At 39.1% G+C, this 19,267-nt stretch overlaps 2 protein-coding genes across 2 annotated transcripts in view; one reads left to right on the top strand and one right to left on the bottom strand.

Moving 5' to 3' along the window:
• The window catches only part of ninaC (STKc_myosinIII_N_like and MYSc_Myo21 domain-containing protein ninaC), a 266,558-nt gene that overhangs the window by 56,836 nt on the left and 190,455 nt on the right, over positions 1-19,267 (top strand). The gene's annotated exons all lie outside the window — the stretch shown is intronic.
• Positions 12,480-13,655, bottom strand: LOC146001396 (glutamate receptor-like). Its single transcript, XM_083138710.1, has one exon. The coding sequence runs from the start codon at positions 13,653-13,655 to the stop codon at positions 12,480-12,482; it is 1,176 nt and encodes a 391-aa protein (XP_082994836.1).

The following is a 19,267-nucleotide window of genomic DNA, read 5'->3' as shown; positions in this document are numbered from 1 at the left end:
TCTATGCTCCCACGAAGTTGTATAGTAGAGTCCCTTGTACGTAGATGCACCTCATGCAGTGGGAGAGCCCACTTTCCTCACCCTCTCCTCCGGGAATCGAACGGCAGTCAAGCTCTCCTATCGACTGTCTTTATTCTCCCAAAAATAATTTCCGAAATAAATTATGACCGATTTTGAATCAGGTGCAGCACAAACAACATTGGAGATATTGAATCGGTAGAGAAAACCCGATTTGCAGGTTGTAAACTTATATTGGCTCCCGAGCGTTCGTGTATATAAATACAACCTCCCCCCAATTTTTTATAATTCTCTAGGCATTGAATTAATAATGAAGGTTAGTATATTGAATCTTTCACCCGAAATTCATTATAAAATTTTAAAATTAATTCTTAATGATTTATTGATTTGGTGTTTTAAGTCCACTTTATGCACAGTAAGGCTAATCGGGACTGGGCCAGGCATGGAACCCGGGATCCCTTGATTACAAGGCGACGACGCTACCACTTCGCCATCGAGGATGCTCAGTTTTTAATGGGGATGTAATTTAAATTACTAATATTACAAAAGCCTCCCCGCTATTTATTCCATCCTGTTTAATGATTACGAAAGACTGTTGTTTCAATTTAGCATGTAGAAGGATTCGAACAGGTGTACCAGCCAGATTATATCGGCGTTATCTTCCAACGTTTCGAGCACATACATAGCAACAACATCTCATCCCTGAAGATGAGAGCAATGTATACGATGGAAGCTAACGCTGATTTGACCTCCCCTGTTCAATTGACGTCGCCAGGTAAGCTACAACTCCTATGTAGAAGGGTGGAAATGCAAACGAGTTGGATGAGATAATTGAGGAAATTAATGAATGATAGCGTAAGTCTGATGAGATGGAGGGCAAAAAAATGTACATATGAAGATAAAGTGCCTACTGGCAAGAGCTAAATAGAATAAGATATTAGATGGAAAATACAAAAATTGATTTAGTAATAATTAGAGGTTATTGTAAGCGTAAAAAATTGATGAATGAAAAAATATGTTTTGATATGTTTAATAAGTTTTGATTAGGGTGCGGATTTATAGGCAATTTTTTCTATCTATCTCTCTCTCTCTCTCTCTCTCTCTCTCTCTCTCTATATATATATATATATATATATATATATATATATATATATATATATATATATATATATATATATATATATTATTACATATGTTTTGTGACTGCTGTTTGTCTACTAACTATTCATACTGTGCTTCAAAAGCTGCTTACTTTTAGGGATACTTCATATCGAAGCAACACGTGTCTCTTGGTAACTGGCTCTCAGTAATAAATGCAATCAACCATTCAGCTTGTGTTGTCTGTTGCTTGTGTGTCCCTCGGACTGAGTTCTTTTTCATACCGTGCATCGTGTCGCCCTGGCCTGTTGTTCGCGCATGCACAGTGAATATTTTGCTTTAGACGGTGTGAAATATCCGTGTCGCTTGATTGAACGCAGGTTTGTGTGACATGTTATCCTACAACTGTGTGAAACGTGACAGGAACTGTTAATTTAAAGGAATGACATTTCTCTTTGTACATTGCATGAAATGAAACTGTGTATTTTCAGAATATCTGCATGTAATATTTCAGATTCTTGAAATTACTAAAGGACAGGGGTTCGAGGCTGAGAGCTTGAGTATAAATTCCTCGTAAGTTGGGGTAGTTGAAGTGTTTGTTTAATAGGGTTGGCATGGATCTCAGGATACCAATAATATAATTTTGAGAATAGCCCGCACTGCCCTAAGTCCTTACCTTAGTGATATTAGACGAACGTTGATTGGATTGTTCTCTAGACGAACGAGTATCTTTTTATCTTCGTATATTAAAAACAACTATATTCAAGGTCTGGTGCTCAAATTTGCTGCAGATCGGAAGTATTCTTGTGGGAAATAAATATTTACAGTCTAACTCATAAACAGTGGGTGGATTTTCTTTACACCTACTATGAGATGGGTTGATGCCCCGACTACTGGAGAGGGATAGAGTAGTTTCTAGGAACGCAAACCCTTTCCGAAAATAAAATGGTCGCTACGCTGCGCCGCTGTTATTGTTGTTACTTTTATGACAGTTTTGCCATTCGCTTTACTGATCTTCAAATTTAACAAGTATTATTTATATATTTTATTCAATTTCTGTTATTTAGCGTCATTTTTTAGCCAACATCGGCTAATCGCGATGATGATGAAGGGACGCCACCAAGGTCTAGTATATTATTGTTGTTGTTGTTTCATTTACTGAGTTTTAATTGTTTCATCATTTCACAATTTGTAATATGTAAATATCAAAAACCATTGCATAAGAAGAAAGTATAAAATGTCGGTGCTTAGTAGTGCGGGGAAAGGGAGGCATCAAACCCCAATCCTGCCCAGGGACTGATCTATGGGGCTGGCGTCTTGTTTCAACTCTTAGAACCTCGGAAAACTGAATTCGCCTGAATATGTGAAATGAATGCGCACAGGTTCACAGTTGACACTTACGATTTATCTTTATGATTGTAATTTCGATTATGATAATCTGTAAATAATGAAGTTGATAAATAACGTTCAGGTATGTTTGAAGTAGTCGAGACCGAGAGTATGAAATACTAATTAAAAAATGAAACCTGCAGAAATGAGGTAACGGCGAGGAAGAAGAAAGATCATCCGTGTTAGATGTAGTGAAACAGCAGTATTTGTTGGTGTTTACCATAAATGTGGAAGTACTGCGCAATTAACATAAAATTTCTTGCCCGATCATTTAGCCGTACCATAGAAGTGTACCATTAAAATTCCTTTGAATTATTATTACTTTTCAAACAATGTATCTATATTTATTTATTTATTTATTTCGTCTTCTTTTACATGGCGAAGTTAAGACTGTGGAGCCTTTTCTTCCACTTGACCATGTTTACAAAAAAAAATGAATGTCAAATAATTAAAATATTGAAAAATAAAAATATATATTAAAATTACAGAGAAATAAGAAATACAAAGAAAAAATACATACAAGAATGGTAATCTAACCTATAGATACGGGCACAGACACTCACACTCACACATACAGTGCTGTGCAAATTAATGCGGACAAAGAGAGAAAAATCACCCTTCCACAGTTCTCCACGATTTATGGGAGTTAATCGAATAAATACGTAACATAAACTTATACTAGTAGTATCAGCTAACTGTTTGATGCGTACTTGATACTGTTTACAACAATTGCAAGGTTTGAAGCATTTTTGTTGTTTCATTATTGTCGTTGTGGTACAATGCCAATTATTAACCAACAGACTTCTGTGAGTGCTTGGCTGTAGTAAACACGCTTTTGTTGTGCTCCGTGTTCCTACGTGTTTTCAGTATGGATATAACACCCAGAAAACGTTCTAGAATTATTACATTGAGTGAGAACACATCCATGACTGTGCGGCAAATCGCTGAAGTGGCTGGTGTTGGGAAATCAGCGGCAACTGGTAGTTTTTTTCCAAAACGAAAAGGAAAGTGTGGTAGAAAACGTATTTCACAACTGTATACATAGCTACAGCTCGTCGGCTCACACATGAGAAGGAATAAATATCCTACCTCCAATTCTGGTTTGGCTCTATTTTAGAGACGGAGTCTCATACTCGATCTCGTGTCCCTAGGCCACGCAGGATCTGATCTCGTTCTTCAATGTAAATTAATATCTTTCTGATAAACTATGGTAGGTGTGGTGAATACAAACATATAGTGACATTAGAAAATCATGCGCTTATTCATACCTGTATGCTACATTGGTTGTTCTCTGAATTAATTCATGTTAAAATGGCATTTGAAAATGATTAACTAATAGTTATTGTCAGCTTAAGAGCATATGTGCTAAAAAGGCTACAGAAGTGGCTGCAAGGGTAGGGACCCTCTTAGTATCGATCACGTAAAATTTGAATATCAAAATATATTTATGTGAAGATGTGGTCCACCCAAATCTTTGACAGGTATCCAGTAGTTCTCCCACGTAAGAAAGTCTGGCGCTGTCACTGCTGTTTACCTATTAACTATTCAAAAGCTGCTTACTTTTAGGGATACTTCATATCGAAGCAACACGCGACAAGCGACACGTGTCTCTTGGTAACTGGCTCTCAGTAATAAATGCTACCAACCTTTCAGCTTGTGTTGTCTGTTGCTTGTGTGTCCCTCGGACTGAGTTCTTTTTCATACCGTGCATCGTGTCGCCCTGGCCTGCTGTTCGCTCATACACAGTGAATATTTTGCTTTAGACGGCATGAAATATCCGTGTCGCTTGAGGATTTCACCAATTGAACGCAGGCTTGTATGACATGTTATTCTACAGCTGTGTGAAACGTTGCTGTTGATTGGATTGTTCTCTGGAGGTATGTGTCGCTTGTCACTTCGGTCTGCAGCTACATTGAGAAACGTTGCTGTTGACTGGCTCGTTCCGAAGCGACACGGGACATTCACATCAAGCAACAAGAGCCTATTCAGTTTAAAGCAAAACATGCACGAACAACAAACCGAGTCGACATGATACACGATATTGAGAGAAAGTCCCAATCCGAGCGACATGCGACACGAGTAGCTTCTTTCAGTCACGAACAAGCTATGAAGATGTAATTGAATTCATTGTCACTCGCCCTCTTAGGGAGAACTCACACCGAAGCGACAAGCAACACATGTCGCTTGGGAACGAGCCAATCAGCAGCAACGTTTCACACCGTAGCGGCATGACAGGCAGCACATGCCTACGCTCGATTGGTGAAATTCTCAAGCGACACGTGTCGCCGGTCACTTGTCGTTCCGGTGTGTTTTCTCCCTCCATCACCATTAATGTATTCACATAATATCCAAAGTAAAATATCAATGAAACTAGAATTAAAAAATTTGCAAGATGTGGGTTCCATTATTATAACACAACATTACATATAGTATAATTGAATGTGCAGTGAATTATTTTTAAAATTTAAATATCTACCTTCAGAATAGTTGTCTTACCTCTTTATGAAATAGATCGGTGTTCTGTAAATGTGAATGTATTGCCAAAGCGTGTTCTTTGTATAGATACAAATTGTATTTTTAAAATGCGTTGAAGTTAATGCGACTATAATTGAAATTATATTCAGAGATCGAGAAGAAAACGAGAGAGCGTTTACATAACTTGGGACAAGAGTTTGAAAGAGTACCCGACTGTCTCACTTCCTTTCGCTGTAATTTCTGTAGGGCCTCCCAAGGCACGTATCTAGAAATACACCGAACCAAGTGTGTCAGGAATAATAATAATATGATGTTTAAGTTAAAATTATATTATTATCACATAAATAGGTAAAAAGATCGAATAGCAGCACGTATTCATTATCTATCTTACCTGTAGTTAAGATCGGCATAATTTGCATAAAAACAAGTGCCCTGGCAAAGAAATTCATTTCAAATTGATGAAGAATTGAATATTTATTGAATAAAAGAGAATGTTAGATCCGGTTAGCGAAAAGTAAAGTTCCTGATTAATATTTTATGTATATTGTTATAAATAGTAGCGTGCAATCATAAATCTCTGGTAATTGGTACTGTCCTTCTAAGCCCCCTAATTCCAATCTTTCTTCCAATAAGTTCAAAGAGTGGGCCTCCTCGATGGCGCAGTGGTATCGTCGTTGCCTTGTAATCAAGGGATCCCGGGTTGGATACTCGGTGGATGCAAGTAGTTGTTCGAATCTCACTTTAAACTGTAAGTCCAGTCCCGATTAGCCTTTCTGTGCAAAAAGTGGACTTAGAAACTACAAATCAATCAATAAGTTCAAAGGAAATTATAACCATCGATTATGTAATAAATGAATGCTACACAAATATATTTTCATTATTTAATTTTTGCACTTGGAAAGTCTTTCTTGGGGAGGGGTCCGGACCCCTCCCCAAATAAGTCATTGAGTTTCCTCGATGAAATTAGTAGTAATTATCTCGACTTGTATTCAAGGGGTCTCACGTTCGATCCCCGGTAGAACTACACAGTGGTCTGGATCCCACTTTATCCTGTAGCCCCAGTCCCGATTACCCTATTTAAGCATGTTATTGACTTAAAACTAACTTTAATTTTGCTATAATGTATGTAAGATTCAATTGGGGCAGTCTCTGTATTAATGTATTTATCCTTTTGGAAAATAGAAATAAGACAAATGGAACACAATGAAAAAACAGCCGGGTGAAGGAAATCAACTTTGGATTTTCCGAAATGGTCGGAGCACGGTCAAAAGCCGCCCCCAAGGGAAAAGACAATACCAAGGGTAGAAGAAGAAGTAAGCGAAGCCCCGCCCACTATTGTAAAACCTGGTCAGAGTCATCTATCGGCAGACGGCTGAACTTGTAGGACTTGAACATAACCCCGCCAGCCGATGGCCAGCCCCGCTATGTCTCGAATAAAGCCATTCTCAAAGGTGTTCGAAAACGCATATCAATGTTTGCAAATGGCGTATTGTCACAATGGGCCTCTCAATTTGAAAAAACAAAAAATCAGTTTACTCAGGAAGGATGCAAGAAAGCCTTGCAAGGTTTAATTTTTACAGTAACTTAGAATCGGGCTCTATACGCCGATCCAAAAAGTGAGATATTTGACAGCTAATATCTTTTAAAATATGGAAGTGATAAAAAAAATTCAATATTCACTGTTAAGATTCATCCTTTCTAATCAATTCACAACAAAGCTCATTCAAATGTCTCAAATAGTTTTCGAGTAAAAGTGTTCTGAATGAAGGTCTGTTTTTCCGCTGCCCATGATATGGCCTCTTAACGTATTGTTTGCGGCCTTTTAGATAGGAAGACATGAGTTTTAGGAGAGGCAGTGACTGGCAGGTTATAGTGGTGGAGCTTTTTTAGAAGAATGTCGTGATCAACAAGGTCGAATGCTTTGGAAAAATCCTCCAGCGAGGATTTTTTTTTCATTTTCCACTTGTCTCATTGTCCACATATTATAACTAGACGTCGGATTTTAGGTTTTTAACCTATTTTTCCTTTACGGGTATATAAGAAATAATAAGTTATCTCAGCGTTTCGTTAAAAAAACTCAACAACTAATAAAGTTTTATAGTGCCTAAAAAACCTATTTTGCTTGTTAGAGAACCTATTTCAGGTTTATGCGCCTAAATCAAGCCTTTTTTTAAAGGTTTTTATATATTTTTGAAAGTTTTTACAGGATTTTTATGTCACACAGAGGTATTTGCTTTGTTTGACAAAATTCAATGATGAACGTGTTTCAAACGTGTCTCTCTGTCGATTTCTCTTCCTCCAAGTCCATGGTAATTTTACAAACCTCTAAACAAAGCAAATTATCTGGTGCCACTGTTACCTGTACAATCCAAAGTGGTCTGATCTGTGTGGTCTTGCTCACTTTCGCGTCACTTCGGTGCTTTGTGGCATTCACGCCTTGCAAACTAACATTTCAGCATTGAAGTTTGCACCACTGACTATGTTTTTGTTGAAAGATTCTTTTCAGCATATAAGATGATCCTCACATACAAAATTGTGGAGTTTGACTGTGGATAACATGAAAAAAGATTTTTGCCTAAGTATACCGCGAAGAATGGTAAGTTCTGCAATTGCCGTAGGGTTACGCAACACACATAACATTATGCAAGATAGTGAGTATTCAGGATATAGGTGTCTCATTTTCATTGCCGGTGACTATACCTAAGCATATTAAACTATTTAAAGTTTTTTTTAACCTACTTCAAGATTCTTCGAGCCTAACTTAAGAATTTGTAGGACCTATTTTAGGATTTTTAGAACCTATTTTAGGGTTTTTCGAACCTATTTTAGGATTTTTAGAGCCTATTTTAGGGTTTTCGAACCTATTTTAGGATTTTTAGAGCCTATTTTAGGATTTTTAAAGCCTATTTTAGGATATTTCGAGCCTAATTTAAGGTTTTTAGAACCTATTTTAGGATTTTTAGAGCCTATTTTAGGAACCTAAAAGCACACTTTTTAGAACCTAAAAATCCGAGGTCTAATAGGAGCATCCCTCCAGCTATCCACAAGCCCAACCAAGCATCCTAAGCTAACAATTTCCAATTCAAGCACTGAAGAGTCGGCTTCCGTGGCGTAGTGGTTAGCACAGCGCACTACGACGCCATGGGTCCCTTCATCAATGTCATAATTTCATCACCCATTTCTATCTTCGCTATTAGCCAAAAGTGACAGAAAAACGAAGTAAAATAATGCAAATCAATCAATCAATCACTGAAAAAGATAGTTTAATCTGTTATCCCGGATTTTGATGACTTAAAAATCTTTGAAAAACGACCTTTAAAATGACAACAAAAATCCTGTAAAATGACCAAAAAATTCGTACAAAACTCAATCTGATTTTTAAAAATAGTATATATATTATTCCAACACAAACAATTTAACAATTGCTTCTTCAGCTTGGTGTGTTGTACGGACTGTGAATAAAAAACTCGACAATGTTGCATTTCGTGATTTTCAGACAGGCTTTGTTGCTCTGGTAGTTAAACACAGAGTAAGTACCGCAAGATAACATTCAGACAAAACAGAAATTGTTGAAATTCTTATGTTTCAGCATGCAATGACACAATTTTTTTTAAAAAATGACCGAAAAATGACGCAAAATTTTTAAAAATGACAGAAAAATAAAAAATGGTAAAAATGACAAAAAAAACGACCCAATGCATTTTTTCAACCTGAGGAGGATGTTCAGGATTTCTGTACTAGTTAGCAATGTCTACGTTGCACCAGTTAAAAGATGAAATGTCAACAAAATCCGGGCCCTGGCGTTCTGATTATTAAACTAGGAACTAAGCTCATTGTTATGCGATCATATTCTCACTGGTAAAATTTACAACTTTTTTTTAAAAAAAGGTTCACAGCATGATGAGATAAATACAATGCAGTTTTAAATATACTAATTGCGTATATATGTGTTTGTGCTAGGTCGGTGGCCAGCGCGAAGAATGGTCGATTTACGATCTAAGGCTTAGGATTCGAATCACGGCCTGGGTATGGTTATTCTAATCGTCATTCATCCTTATCATCGCGATTAGCCGAGAGCGTAGAGAATCGCAAACATAAGAACCATAACACATTCCTACACAACTCCAAATTTTGTTTCACTCATGTTATATTTGTGGAAATCTGCAGTGCTTCTCCTCTTTCATATGTATGCGAGTGAGTATGTCCCCAGCTCATTAAACGTCAATATATCTATTATGGATCTTACCGATGGCGTAGTGATAACTTTTTGATGAAGGGGCCCCGGGTTCCATCAACGGTTGAGGCACGTTCCTTAGTGGTTGGAATCCCACTTTAAACTGTAGGTCCAGTCCCGATTAGCTTATCTGAGTGGACATAAAACAATCTTTAACGTATCTCTTGGGAAAGTTTCTCGAATCGGACAACCGAGATGGGGGTGTCTAACCGTTCCTAAGATCAGTTTTTCCACTGCATCTAGGTGTATGCGCCTTTTGAAACCCTCCAACTCTATGGTAAATCTTGAGCAATCGCTCAGCCACCAGAGTTCGTGCTGATGATCAACTGTTCACCTGATCATCAGCGCGCAATAGCATTGCCGCTGGGTGACATGTGCAACAGGCGACCCACTTTATTACAAGTGCAGACTATGCAAGATTTGCTTTCTGAATTTTTGAATGCACGGCGCCCGCAGCAAAACTTGTTTGCACAACGTCTTCTCCAACCTCAATGATGCCACCAGTCTCCACTTCCGTGAACTGAAATGGATTTCTTCGAAACCCTGGAGCGTGTCCGAAGCATAAGCATAAGTGGCTTAAAAAAGAGAGCCACGTGCATTCGCATGATGCCCGCTTTAGACGAAAGCATTTTCCTTAGCATTCTTCTTAACATTTATGCCATGACCAAAATGCTAGCGTGTAAAGTGAAGAATGGCGTTTCAAATGCCATGGCATATTTCATGGCATTTCTCAAGGATAGGATCGCTCCTATTTTCGTAGCATAACCAATCAGAAGCGACCTCTTGGTCACAAGTGCAGATGTAATGGCAGCCGCATAAGATGTAAACAGTGTATCACTTCACATTTTGAAGAGGCGATAACTAGGCTATTCAACCGAGAGGAATATGTAACGTTACCTATACGACGGTATTAGGTACGAAACAACGGCGTTGCCTCACGTATGATTTTTGTCTAGTCGTACACAACAAGACCTTTTGCTGTCAACATGCACCTTTCGCTCGCATTTCAGGGAGAGGCAGGAAATCGGAGACCCTTCGCTTGCTACACGGCGACAACCATAAGTCCGCTTTAGACGAAAGCATTTTTCTTAACATTTATGCCATGCCGAATATGCTACCGTGTAAAGCGAAAAATCTTATCACATTTCAGATGCTATGGCATATTTCATGGCATTTCTCAAGGACAGAACCCGTCCTATTTCCGTAGCATTTTTCGTAGCATAACCAATCAGAAGCGACCTCTAGGTCACGAGTGCAGTTGTAATGGCTGCCCCGTGAGATGTAAACAATGCATCATTTCACATTTTTAAAAGCCGATAACTATTCAACCGAGAGGAATAACGTTTCGTATAAAACGTTATTAGGTACAAAACAATGGCGCTGCTTAAGTACATACTTTACAACGTTTACTGTACACGTATGGAAGATAATTTTAGTTGTTTCAATTGTAAACACTGTGCACTCGCCATAGATGGTGTAACTCGACGTGTCTTTCATGCTGTATACATGTATGTTATACACTGTAATCGCAAAAACTAGCCGAAAAGTTACTTGAAATGCTTCCGTGTAAAATACTACCTGCTGTAAGAGTTTTGGAAGCATTTACATAGCATTTATGCTAGCAAAAATGTTAAAGGAAATGCTTCCGTCTAAAGCAGGCCTAAGAGGGCCATTGCTTAGTTCATCGTGGTTTTTGCTTGAGAAAATGTTCATGATACGCATTTTTGGTTCTTAGATCTTGTAATAAAATTATACTTGGTTTGATTCTGGGTGTGGCGTATTTCAGTGATTCGAAACCCACTTAAACTATAAGGTCCATCTTGTATTAGCTTTTCTGAGTATAAAGTGGAGATCCCCCTCCTCCCCTTCTTGGATAATAGTTCGTAGGACACAACTTTTGATGTAAATACAATTCAGCCGTCTTTTAAATTGTTATTATACAAATGACAAGCCAACTGGGTTGTAGCAGTTGGTGTTGCAAAGAAACTGTATCAGATTAATTGATCGAAGTCAGTCTTGCAACCGGTCCCCAGTTATTAACAGTTACATATTTAAATAGAGAAATCAACAAATTTCACTTTACCTAAGATACGTAGCATTCACCATCACTTCTAAACATCCACTATCTTAACAACAAAATGGCAACCAGTAAGAAAATAACATCAATATTTCAATAAAGTGTTCAAGAGTATTTTCTTCATTCTTTACGGATAACATTTGGTTATGCAAACGAGAAAATAACATTATACAGTAATTGCATATGGTTTTCAATTAAAGGACTGTTGCAATCTCTATGTTGACTCCTTCCGATGTCGGACAGCACTGGTTTGCACTTGCGGAAGTATTTCTTTAGTTGAGCCATAATTAACAGAAAAGAGAAATAATTCCACACGCTAAGTAATGAGAATCTGTCTTATGTTCAATAATATACCGACACACTAAGGTTGAACCACATTATCTTAAAGTTATAGAACGTTACTTTGTTTCAATCACTTGGTGTGTTGCATCCAGCCTGATAAGAAAACTTTCCACCAGAAGAATAATGTGAATATTCTGACACAGATACAATGGAATTGCAACGATATTTAGTATTTGAAAACATTGACTGAAGAATTGTAACTGTAATTCAATGAAGTACAATGAAGACCTGGGACATTTTGCTATTCATAAACAATGTTATTTGTCCGTCATATTGCTGCTATAATGTTGTTATATTGGAGACAGCAAACTTACCACCCTCTTAGTGTATTCGAAGTTAGTGTGCCGACCATTGTGGTGGATTGGTTAGCATATCTAGCGCGCTACGACGCCAGAGGTCCCGGGTTCGAATCCCATCCTGGGCATGGGTGTTTTTTGTGAGTGCTCTTTCAGTTTCATCATATCATCACTCATCATCCTCTCGATTAGCCCAAAAGTGGCAGAAATGCGAGGTAAAATAAACCAAATCAATCAATCAAATTAATCGTATTGCAAGATATTGAAGGCGCTACATCGAATTAAGCTAAGGATTAATACCCGAGACCTTGAAAATATCAAATTGGTGATATATTCATGCACAAAAAGTTCAGTATTAAATTTTCCTCATTTGTTTCTCAAGACAAAGAAAAATAGTGAAACACATTCAAGAACTGTCACCATTCACCTGTTGCCATGGTTGAGAACATAATCACAATATACATATTATTTAACTGTATCATACTGTATATGAATTATTATTATGAAGTAAATTTCGTGAATATTTAAATAAACTCATCAATAAAGAAATTTATCTTCGCTTCATGCGCTGCAAAGTCAGTTCACCCACAAATGTGCAGGAAGAACATGCCAATGCAATGACCCAGAAATAAAATATAGTTTGAAGATGGTGAAGAGTAAGAAGAGACTCTTCTCCGCTTAGAGACTGTTTCATCTTAAACACCGATAACCATTTTTTCGTAAGGCCAGCTTCGACCACTCGGCTGATGATCTTGTTCATTTTGCTGAGGTAAGGTGTACGTTTTGAGAGCAGCATGCAACCATGGAACGACTGGAAAGCTTCCTTTGTGGTGTGAAGCAAGATGCTCGTGCCTGGAGTGGAATATTTGGATGAAATGACGTAGTCGAATGTGAATCGTGGTCCTATGAACACTGCATCACGCTGGCGAGCAACCCTATCGAAGTTTTCTTGCAGAGTACCTCCGTCGGTGAGTCGTGTGGACCATTGCTTCAACATTACCTCATCAGACTTGCTTATTGATCGTTTTACAGATCCAATAGTTATAATTTTCAAGTTTGATTTTGTGATACCCTCCATTGTATCTATGTCCGAACGGTAACGTGGAATGGTGAGGTAGCTTGTAAATCTTCCTTCATAAAGTGTGTTCATGACTATACTGAAGTACGCCAGCAGAGCGAACAATATTCTCAATGTCTTAGTCGTGGGAGTGCTATTAACAGACACTTGTAGATATGACGAGCACAGGTAGAAGAGGACATAGTTGCAAGACAGCGTGCGTTCAACTGTTTTCAACAGTTTCATTGAGAGCATGAAAACCGCAAGAAGCGCTGCCAGTGTTAGAAAAATGCATATCCAGATCACGAACGTGAAAGGGAAAAAAATATACATCCACTGTGGAAACGGTTCAGCCTTCGGGACTAGCGCTACAAACTCTTCGAAGATGAAGACATTGGTGAAGTCCACGACGGCTGCAACCGGAACCGTCATCGCCTCTGGATTTGCAGATATGTCCGCGTTGGATTCAACCAGATCGCCTGTAATACCAGTCCAACTACCGTTGGGAAGCTCAATGCCAAATTTTATCCCACGGTGAAATCCTGTGATGACCGACGTGAAGTTCATTTGGTTAAGAAGGATGGAAAGTATCTTGCCTGCGAATCCTGTGAATTTCAGTTTGCCTCCTAGTCTCTCAAGTTTGAACGCAAACGGTAAGCCATCGAACATTGAGACACGGAGTGGGTAACCGTGTACATTGGCCAACTTGTCTGGATACAAGCTACCCTCATTCGTTCCTAATACTGGTCTTGTCTTTCCCAGACCAATAAATGGATTGTAAGTGAAAGTATAAACACGTTTCCTTGTAGTACTCTTGTCGACTAATAAGGAAAACAGAACCGCAACATTCAGAATCTTAAACTCCCAAAACACTTCTAAAATTCTTTGAACTTCAGACACTGCATGCACATGATAAACTAACAGGACAAGAAAATTAGTTTTCGAATCGTAACGAACCATTCCATGTAGACATTCTAGGAGTCTCGCACTGCCTGTGGTGTCCTTTATCACAATCATCAAGTTATTGACCTTGATTTGCTGTGCTATTTGCATTTCTTCCTTACCCCTGCCGAAATCTGTCCGCAGATAGATTACGGGCACATTTATTTGAACGTTAACGTGTTTAAGAAACGTATTGGTGACGTAACTTCCTTCGTTGGACAAGACACCACCGAATCCGTCTTTGAAGACATATCTCGCACAAAATCTAAGGGTCATTTCAGAAAGATGTTCCTCAAGTTGTCCAACATCGTCCATAATTTTCTGAGGATGCAGGCTTGTTTCGCAGGAAAGTAAAATGTTAAACAACAAAACAGTTGAGTGCCTATTGAGAAGCATCGTTTACCAAACGGAAATTCCTGAAAATAGGAAACACTAGTGTTAGGATGATAATACACTCACAACTACAATGCAAGAGGGGAGAGTGAAAAGTTTTGAGCCTCACATGGAAGGAGTGATGCTAGGTAGTTAAAATTTTGGAGGATTCACATGTTTTCTTCTAATTTTTTTTTTTTGTCAGGTTGAAAATGAATGAAGTGTCAGAGAAGAGAGTGGTCGACAGGGCCGTGATTCGGTACCTCTGTCGGCAAAGCCTCGCTGCACAGGCCGCTTTGGTCGAGTGTGACTTCACCGCACTTCCCCATCCACCTTATTTCCCAGACCTGCCCCCGTCAGATTTTCATCTTTTCCCTGCTATGAAGAATTCACTTCGAGGACGTCACTTCCACACGTAGGAAGGTGTCAGTGGTGTCAGATTCAGGACAAATCATCCTACCAGATGACTGTAAACAAATTGCAGCACAGAATGCATAAGTGCATTGATTTGATGGGTGATTATAGAGATTATGTGATTATGTAGAGAGGCTGGGAGGCTCAAAACTTTTCACTCTCCCCTCGTATATGTACGTAGTTGCTAACACTTTGATAAATTGAAATATTTCGCCACGCTACGATTTGTCTTATGGCTTTCTCCTGCTTCAGTAATTTCAACATCTATTAAACGAACCAGGTTTGATATCCACTTAATTCCATCATTAGAGTTGTCAACTTCTGCCACTAGGATCTCCGTGCTGAAGGTTCCGGGTTGAAATCCAGATCTGGACATTGGTATTTCTCGGAAAGTGTACCTTCATCAGTTTCATCTAAACACCATTCCTCCTCATCGTCGCATTAGCCAAAAGCTACAACAAAGCGACGTAAAATAATAGTGAAAGTACTCAATAATAACTTCATACTCTGCTTAACCTACTCTTAAAGCTACCCCCCACACTGCAACATACCGTGAAGGCATAGGAAGGGATGTGAAGATAGTATCCCACATACATTCACAATCTCAGTGATCTATGGAGGTGATATGATCAGCACCACGCTCCGGCCACGTTGTTTGAGGCTGGGTGAATCCCAGTGTCGCTCTATGCAGGGGCAATGCTTGAGAAATTCCCATGAAATCATCCGCCCCGGAAATCGATCCCGGGTCCTCCTCGTGGCAGTTAAGACACCCTACTGATCTGTCCGCTGCGGCGCCTCGTGAGGAAATAAACACACGAGTAGGTTAGGCAGGTTTGGTTTGTGTGGTCTGAAGGCGTGCATACACAGACGTGCAAATGTATGGGCCGATTTAGAGTAGTGTGTACAGAAGATGATATATCGCCCTCCTGATATATCGCCGGCTGAATACTATTTTGTCGTCCATCTGCACTGACTTTACAGGAGAGCTGATTGAATTCGTCTTGTGTGGACTTGGAATACACTACAAGATTTGCGCAAGCATTTTATCAATGTTAATAATTCACACCACTTGACAGCCAGATGAGTTGCTTCGGAACGTTATGTATTAACCTGTAAGGAACACGATCACATGAACTCTGCTCTGGCGAAAAGTGGCGATACGACAAACAGTATTCAGCCGGCGATATCTCCTGGTTGCTAAAGCGGCCTCTAGCCAGTGCTGTGTGGTTTTTACGCCTTAGAGCTCTCTCATATTTCAGAATCCCAGGCTCTCAGATACGCAGGTAGTTTTTATGGATGCATAGAAATACACATAGGGTGAGCGCCGTATGTTTAGGGACCTCTGCGTGATAAACAGCGGGGCGGGTTAGCGCCATGCTAAATAGTGCGCTCGTAGCTCAAATAACGATGTACTGCACTGGTGAGAGGACGGCGTAGGGACTCTTGCGTGATAAACGGCGGGTTAGCGCAATGGTAAATAGTGCGCTCGTAGAGTGAAGTCCTGAGAAGTGCAATTCTCTGTGTTTTGGGGCAAAAGGCAACCGGGAGCAGTTGATATTGGATTTGTAATGAAAATATGTATAGGCTATACGGCGAAGGGTAGAAGTGTAAATAAACTGTACATACAAGAGATAACTTCGTGAGACATTATTCTTGTCAACACCAGGGACGCCAACTTATTAAAAAGAAAACATTGGGTGATCTCAAACACTTGAGTTATAAGTTCACGAAAAAGTTATCATAAATGCTCCCTTCCATGTACAGTCACCGTCAATACAAATGGGACACTTAGATCCTGAAATGGTCGCTTCCCTGCAAGGTTATGTGTGTTGCCTAACTCTACGGCGATAAGTGGATTTTAATAGTAAAATTTCAATGGCAAGTTCTGCCACCGCCGTAGAGTTAGGCAACACACATCACGCCTTACAAGGAAGCGAGTATTTCAGGATCTAAGTGCCCCATTTTTATTGACGATGACTGTACCATGATGTTAATGTACAATAACAATTCGTCCGCACTCCAGCACGAATCACTATAACACATATATAATAATAGCAAGTTTTGGATGGGTTCGGTCCCCAGGAGCCCTTACAAGTTGACGCCACTATTTCTAGCTTTTCATTACGCGCAAAATGCATATAAAACTTACTTCATGAAGTTGCTTCATAATTGGTTTACTTACGCTGTATATAATAGACAATATACAGTACACCCTCGTTAACACGAATCCCAAGGGACCGAAAAATCAAGAGTTCGTGTTAAAAAAATTCGTGCTAACCGGGGACTCAAATTGTATTGTTGCAATACAGTTCTTTCTACACATTAACCATTTACAATACGTATTATGTATGTCATCATAGAAAACACTACTACAGTACTAGAGTAATTAACTTTTAAAAAAAGTGCTCGCAGATCATTTTCTGTGAAAAATTCCTGTATATTACGCTGTCGCAGACGGGAACGCAAATGCCTGGTAACGTCACGGCCAACTGTACTCATAGCTTCCGTAAAACTAGCGGTCAATTCGTATGTTTCAGCAAAACGTTCTAAAGTGTCCAATAGAATAGAAAAACACATCTGAACACACAACTGAATTTGTTGGTTAAATACGTATAAGCTCATTGTTGACGCGATGATCCCTATTGTCGAGCAATTGCACCCAAGTTTTAATCTTCATGTTACTCGTACTGGCTATGTTTTAAAGAATAGAAAAACACATTGTTGATCGGAATCTGTTGGTTACAATACTGTATAAGTTGATTGTTGACAAGATGATAGAGATTGTTGAGCGATTTCTTACATACCTAGCAGAGGAACGACAGAGGAACAACACCAAAATATTATGAAAAACTTTGAAAGTTCGTGTTAAATGATATCTAATGACGCAACGGACTAAAAAGCAGTTCCTAATTCGTGGTAACCAAAATTCGCGTTAACCGATAAAACTTTCTATAAGACATAATACAATCCCTGCCGGGACCAACATTTTGTTCATGTTAACCGAGTGTTCGTCTTAAGCGAGTTTGTGTTAACGAGGGTGTACTGTAGAACATTCATTATGTTTCTCATTACTATTACCTACTAATCGCTTAGTGTCCACTCACTGGTGCACCAATTTTCCTATACGCCATGCATTTATGTCCATATGAGAGGAAGTAGGTGAAGCCTGTGATTACGTTAACGATGAAAAACAGCATTTGTTGGCGTGAAACGTTTACTCAAGATGTAAACATTGTTAATGACGGAAGGAAGATTCTCGTTAAGTAATGGCTCCACACCTATTTATTAATAACTGCCAAATAGTGCACGAGGCAAACTTGAAGAAGTCAACACAAGATATTTTGTAGGAGAGAATACATAATGATCCATATAGGTCAATCAATACTCCTTTGCAAATGCGTTAGTTGATCCACGTATGTGTTTCAAGACTACTGAACTATTTTGTAGCAAACTCTAGTTTAATTATTAAGCTCTTATAATTGTTCATAATGTTGTTTATCCAATGCATCGGCCAAAACAGTAGTAGTAGTGTTTACTTTAACCAGAGTGATTGAAAATCAAAGCACTTTTATGCTTTTACTAAGCTATCAATTCTTCTTTCAGTAATTTAGTCTTGTCTCAGTGGCGTATTTACTCGTGTGTATGTGTATGGACGTGTCCGCTCCGAATCGGAAAAAGCGCCATTATCTTCTTCCCAACAATTTCCAATCCAGATTTGTAAAGTTGCTGCTTTTTGTCTCGTCAGGTGTCAATTCGACCACCGTACTACCTAATTTTCTATACATTATGTATATAAAAATGGATGTATGTGTGTGTGTATATATACGTATGTATGTTTGTTCCGGAATAACTCTCGAACGCCTGGAGCAATTTCAACCAAACTTGGTACACATATGACTTACAATCTGGAAAGAAATACTGTGGGGGTAAGACACCCCTGGCACCCCTAGGGGTGGGAAGGAGGTGACATGTAAAAATAATCAATAACGACCGATATTAGTGTGAAATCCATAGATTTCTGGGTCGCTAAGATGAATAGTGACACTCCCAATGCCGTTCAACTCCAAGACACCCCTGGCACACCTAGGGGTGGGGGTGACGTGAAAATAATCGAAAACAACCGATATTAGTGTGGATTCCATAGTTTTCGGAGTCGCTAAGATGAATAGTAACACTCCCAATGCCGTTCAACTCCAAGACACCCCGGGCACCCCTAGGGGTGGGGTTGGGAAGGGGTGACATGTAAAACGACAGATAGTGTGGAATCCATAGTTTTCGGGGTCGCTGAGATGAATAGTGACACTCCCAATGCCGTTGAACTCCAAGTTAATTTTACACTATAGTTAGAATTCATTATTTTCCTGTCATAGAAGATTTGGATAAATAAATACCCGGGCAACGCCGGGTAATCAGCTAGTATCTTATAAATGAACACCAATATCACTATTAGAGTGATGTAATGTCGAACGGACATTACCCTTTGTCTATTGCTTCCACTATTTATATCCACTCGGGGTGTATGGGGTAACCTTCTGCTCAGGCACCCGAACGTT

This window comes from Lepisma saccharinum, chromosome 17 (genome assembly GCF_977018435.1).
Source record: "Lepisma saccharinum chromosome 17, izLepSacc3.1, whole genome shotgun sequence".
NCBI lineage: Eukaryota > Metazoa > Arthropoda > Insecta > Zygentoma > Lepismatidae > Lepisma > Lepisma saccharinum.
Note: the sequence above shows the minus strand (reverse complement) of the source record. Positions and strands in the feature narration are given on the sequence as shown.

Coding starts and splice junctions, on each gene's coding strand:
- LOC146001396 (XM_083138710.1), bottom strand. CDS start 13,655: ATGTTCGATGGCTTACCGTTTGCGTTCAAACTTGAGAGACTAGGAGGC.